Genomic DNA, 6000 nt, shown 5'->3' with positions numbered 1-6000 from the left:
CTATTCAATGTTTGGCTGTACAGTGCTAATACTTGGCATGATAATGTTGGGAGGAATGACTGCTTCCGAACCAAATGCCAAAGAGAAATGAGTCTCACCAGTTGCTTGTCTTTTGGTGGTGCGATATGCCCATAGACATCTGAGGAGTTCGTCTGGCCATTTTCCCTTTTTGTCGAAGAAGGATTTCTTGAGACAGTCGAGGATCATCTTGTTGGATACTCTGGCCTGCCCATTGCTTTGAGGATACCTCGGCGTTGACATGTGCTGTTTGATGTCATAATTATGGAAGAACTTCACCAAATCTTTACCCACAAATTGCGGGTCGTTGTTGGTGACAATAGACTGAGGGATGCCAAATCAGCAAAAGATGTTCCTTCATATGAAGCGTTCTATGTCCATCTGAGTCATGGTTGTCATGGGCTTTACTTCTACCCATTTGGTGTAGTAATCGGTTGCCATGATCATCATGCCTCTACCTCCAGTAGCGGACGGCATTGGCCTTACCAAGTTGCTTGCTCACTGCATGAATGGTCAAGAACTCATCTACAAGTGTAGTTCGCTGGTAGGCAGTGCTGGTACCAGCTTGTAGCGTTGGCAGCAGTTGCACTTTTATACTAACACATTAGCATCTTGGTGTATGGTAGGTCAGTAGTAGCATGCGTTAAGAGCCTTCTGTGCTAAAGATCGACCTCCAGAGTGATTTCCACAAACACCTTTGTGGATTGAGCTTAGAACCTTTAGGTCATCGAGAGGCGCTAGGCAGCGGAGATGTAGTTTGGTGTAGGATCATCAGACGAGAATGTCATTCCACATGTAATAGTGTGCTGCCTTTATTTGGAGCTTTCTAGGCTTAAATCTTTCAGTGGGGACTGTGTCATTGACCACATAGTCTATAATAGAAATTTGCCAGTTGGGAGTTATACTAATCTGTGACACTTCGGCTGCTGGCTTAGCCTCTATGCTCGGCTTATCCAGATACTCCATCATAATAGAGCGTTTGAGTTAGTGGTTGAGGGCGGAGCCTAGGCTGACTAGCGTGTCGGCATGGGTGTTGTTTGCTAGCAAAACTCAAGTGATAGTGTAAGTCTGAAATGCCTTAAGTTGCTTGCGTACCTTCTCTAGGTATTGCGTCATCGTCAGATGTTTTACCTTGTACTTCCCAATAGTCTGGCTAGTGATTAACTAATAATTAAAATGAATTGCAAGCTTTCTCACCACCAAGTCTTTTGCCATTCGGAGGCTTGCTAGTAGAGCCTCGTACTCTGCTTCGTTGTCGGATGCTTTGAAGCCTAAAGTGATCGCCTACTTGAGCATTGAACCATCTGGGGTGACAAGGACCATGCCTACTCCTGAGCCTTTGTAGTTGGATGCGCCGTAAACATGCAAATGCTAGAAGTCTCTATCGGGTAGAGTAGGGGCAGCTAAAGTGTGCTTCACTGCTTGCGAGGTGTCGTTGGACCACTTAGAAGTGAATTTTGCTATGAAGTTCGCTAAGGCTTGGGCTTTTATCGCCGTGCAAGGCCAAAAAACTAAACTATATTAGCCGAGTTCCAATGCCCACTTCATTAATCGTTAAGAAACGTCTAGACCATGTAATACTAACCGCAGAGGATCTTGAGTCATGACGATGACTGTATAAGGTTGAAAGTATGGTCTGAACTTCCGAGCCGCAACAACTAGTGCCAAAATTAATTTTTCGATCCTTGGGTATCTAGTTTACTCATCGATAAGAGCTTTGGAAGTGTAGAATACCGGCAGTTGGGCCCCTAGCTTTTTTCATATGAGAGCAGAGCTTACTGCTACTTAAGAATTTGCCAAGTAAATGTATAAGTCCTTCCCTGCTTTTGGCTTGGATAATAAGGGAGGTAATGTAAGATACTTTTTTAGGTCTTGGAAGACTTTTTTGCCCTCATCATCCCATTTACCTTGTTGTGCCCTTTTGATGGCCTTGAAAAATGGCTTACATCGATCGGTGGACCGCGAAATGAAGCGGTTAAGGGCGGTTGCTCGTCCGGTCAAGCTTTAGATCTCCTTCAAGGTAGTTGGGGATTTCATCTCTATGATCGCTCATATTTACTTAGGATGTGCTTCAATTCCTCGTTGGGTTACTAGGTACCCTAAAAATATGCCTGAAGATACTCTGAATGGGCATTTGGTGGGGCTGAGCTTCATCCTGTACTTTCTGAAGATGTTGAAAGTTTCCACCAGGTTGTTGATGTGGTCTGACCGCTGCTTGCCCTTTACCATGATGTTATCGACATAGACCTCCATGGTTACCCCAATTTGCTTCTTGAACATCATGTTTACTAACCTTTGGTAAGTGGCACCCGCGTTCTTGAGGTCAAAGGGCATAACCTTGTAGCAGTAGGTGCCTCACTTGATCACGAACGTGATTTTCTCCTTGTTAGGCTCGTACATGGCTATTTGGTTGTAGCCCGAGTATACGTCCAAGAAGTTAAGCAGTTGGTTCCCAGTAGTTGAATCTACCAATAAATCGATCTGGGGAAGTAAATATGGATCTTTTTGGGTATGCTTTGTTGAGGTCAGTGTAGTCTACGCAAACCCTCCATTTACCTTTCTCTTTCTTCACAACTAGCACGACGTTGGCAAGCCATGTTGAGTGTATTACCTTTTCTATAAATCCTGCATCCAGTAGCTTGTCAATTTCTGCTTCGTTGATCGTAACTCGCTTAGGTGCGAAATGTTTCTCTTTTGGATCACCGATTTGGCAGTAAGGTTAACGTGCAGCTTATGGCAAGCTATCTTAAGGTCGATGCTGGGCATGTTGAAAGGTGACCATGCAAAGACGTCACGATTTTCCCTAATGAAAGTCGTGAACTCTTCCTTCTCGGCAGGGCTTAGACGTGAGCCAATTCTAGCTGTCTTTTCCGGCTGCTGGGGATCAAGAATGATGTCATCGGCATCTTCTTCGGGTTTCCATCCTATTTCTTCTGTTTGGGCACCATTTTCTTGATTCGCTTGTTGTAATTGTTATTGGGTAACTTGTTTGTCCATTCAGACCTCGGTAGCCTCTACGGGGGTAAAATTTTTCTTCTTTGATTCCTTCAATACTTGCACGGTGCATCGTCAAGATGTGGCCTAGTCAGACTTGATTTCTCCGACTCCTTCTCTCGGGATGCGAAATCAGATTATTTAGTACTTGACGAAAGTGACGGCATCCAGCTTAATCAACCAAGGTCTCCTAAGAATCCCATTATAGGGAGATGGGTCGCTTACGATTGTGACCGTCTGCTTTGAAACAACTGGTGGTGTTTTCACGTCAAGTATAATGTGGCCGATGGCAGTCGAGGTGTGTTCGTTAAATCCGCTGAGTACCTTCGCTCGGCGAATGATTATGTTTTCCATGCCCATCTTTTGAATTACTAAGTGCTGAAGTAAGTTGACCGCACTTCAGTTATCAACCATCATTCTATCGACTATAGCATGGGCTAGTTAGATAGATACTACTAGTGCGTCGTCGTGTGGGAAGTCGACGTCTTCTGCATCCTGCTCGGTGAAGCCAATGATGGGTCTAGGTTGGGTGTCGACTACTTGGACTTGTAAGACTAGTAGAACCTGGTGGATCTTTCTTTTTTTGGAGTTGCTGGTGACCCCCAAGTGCTCGAATTCGACGAATATGACATTGATTCGAATCATCTTGGTTGGTGGCTCTTCGTCATCGTCTGCGTTCCTTCTAAGCTGTGCAACTGGCTTATCTAAGTATATGTCAACCTTGCCTTCTTTCGCGAGCTTCTCTAGGTAGTTCTTCCAAGTGTAGCAGTCGCCGATTGTGTGACCAAGACCTCGATAAAATGCACAATACTTGGTGTGATCTAACTTGGAAGTATTCCCTTTTGATTGTTTTGGCAGCTTGAACCATGGCTCGTTCTTGATGTCGCGAAGGATTTGGTTGATCGGGATTGAGAACTTAGTGTAGTTTTTGGTCGTTGGGCCTTCCTTGGTTATGGGTCAGTCCCTATGCTTGGTCTCCTGCCTGCTTTTGTTGTACTATTTCCCTTTTTTTTTTTTTTTTGAGTTACTGCCGAATCTTTTCAAGGCTGCTCAAGTGCCTTGTCTATTCGTTGAGCCTCATCACAAAGTGCATGTTTCTCTGCCAGAGCGAAAGAGTCTACCAGAGTTAGATCTTCTTTCATGATCAATTCTTCGAACAATAGGTGGTCTGTTGGGAGTCATTTTGAAAGGCTATACTTGCTATCTGTTGTCACATCCGACAATCTTTGCCTTTTTTGCTTTGAACCTCTTCGCGTGGTTGCGGAGCGACTCTTTTGGGTTCTTCTTCACGTTGAACAAATGGTCAGACTTTTTCTTGATCGAGCGGTAGAATGATTATTCTTTGGTGAAAACCAAGGAAAAATCATCAAAACTTCAGATGGATTGTGGCGGCAAGGTATGAAACCAATCTTGTGCCTCACCTTGCAAAAAGGTGGTGAACATCTTGCACATAAGAGCATCATTGTTCCAGTAAAAGACCATTGTGCTTTAGTAATGCTTTAAGTGCCTCTTCAGCAAGGTTCTAAAAAACGCTAGACCTAGTCGGGCGGCAGACTGGCGCTTAGCGCCTAGGCGGCTAGGCGGGCGCCTAGGCGGCTAGACGGGCGCCTAGGCAGCCTAGGCGGATTTGTAATTTTTTATTTATTTAATTAAATTTATTATAACAAAAACGAAGTCTACTTAATACAATGGGCTGTTTTCTTAACCCTAATTCAAAAATGAAAAAGATGATAAACATATAAAAGCTTGGCCCAGCCCAACCCACCCCACCCCATATTTTCTTTGTCACAAGTCTTCCCTCCTTTATTATAAGAATGCCTCGTTTCCATCAAATCATCCAGATACCTCTCTCACTTTTATTAAAGCCAACCTCGTTTCTAATTCCTCATTCAACCCCTCGTTTCCATCGCCTTCACTCTTTTTTAAACAAAGAGAAGATGTTTGCTTTCTTCTCTTAACAGGCATTTCCTGTGTCTTTTCTCTCTTTTTGTCAAATCGTAATGAGATGGAAAATCATCGAGGTTCTCACGAGGCCGTCTACCATCGCCTACCACCGCCTAGATAGCGCCTAGGCGGCCGACTAACTACCACCCAATTTGATGAACAATTTGGCATAAATCCCAGCGGCACTCCACCGCCTAGAGCCTAGGCGGCTGCCTAGGCCGATTTTTAGAACACTGCTATCCAGATCTTCATCTCCTTTGATAGATGTGAAATGTGTCATGCTAAACTTACATGGAGGCTCTGCTTGCTCGATCTCGTTCGTGAAGGGTAACCTATTCATGTTAGTTATGTCATGTCATAACGCTTCATCGACCACTTCGTTGTGTTAGAAATCACGCAATCGCTCGTTTAAGAGTCTCTCTACCTCTTCCTGAATTTGCCTTTGTTGGGGGTATCAGAGCTCTCGGCTGCCTCCAGTCTTGACCTGCTAGTCTAGGTTGCTTTTCCACTTGCTCGGCTCGTCTATGTCGCGGCAGCGGTGTATGTGGTTCGTTCCTGGCAGGCAAGGAAATCTTCATAGATTGTCGGTTGAACTTGAGCCGGATCAAGTAACTGATTCTCTCTGTCTGTCGTGCTACTTGCTCCGATGTGATGTGGAAGATGCTCCTTGCGGGCCTAGTCGCGAATAAACGCTTTGCCTGGAAGGCTGCTCATGTTGATTATCGGAATGTGGCCCCAACCGTGAGTGTATGTTTGTCCGCAGACCTAGTCAAGAGTGCACGCTCCTCCTCGCGCTAAAACGGAAATATACATTATCTCGGGGGCCCAATCGGGATTGTACACTGCCCGAACGCTCAATTCATGGCTGGTCAAGTGGCTGCTTGCCGAGACGCTGTTGAAGAGGTTCTTGGTCTGCCCTTGTCCTACTTTGGGACACCTTGTCTAGGGCACATTGAATCTCGGTGCATTGCAAGAGCTGATTCACCAAGGTCATCTATTGTGCAAGAGCGTTCATCAACTCTATGACTTGTCGAGACAAGTATT

At 45.0% G+C, this 6000-nt stretch overlaps 1 protein-coding gene across 1 annotated transcript; it reads right to left on the bottom strand.

Moving 5' to 3' along the window:
* LOC137744232 (uncharacterized) lies at positions 1-495 on the bottom strand. The gene is made up of 2 exons (XM_068484093.1): positions 433-495; positions 1-342 (listed from the first exon to the last, which is right to left on the bottom strand). The coding sequence occupies exons 1-2, from the start codon at positions 493-495 to the stop codon at positions 1-3; spliced, it is 405 nt and encodes a 134-aa protein (XP_068340194.1).
* Positions 496-6000: the final 5505 nt, after the last annotated feature.

The sequence above is a fragment of the Pyrus communis genome, chromosome 9, assembly GCF_963583255.1.
Source record: "Pyrus communis chromosome 9, drPyrComm1.1, whole genome shotgun sequence".
Taxonomy (NCBI): Eukaryota; Viridiplantae; Streptophyta; class Magnoliopsida; order Rosales; family Rosaceae; genus Pyrus; species Pyrus communis.
Note: the sequence above shows the minus strand (reverse complement) of the source record. Positions and strands in the feature narration are given on the sequence as shown.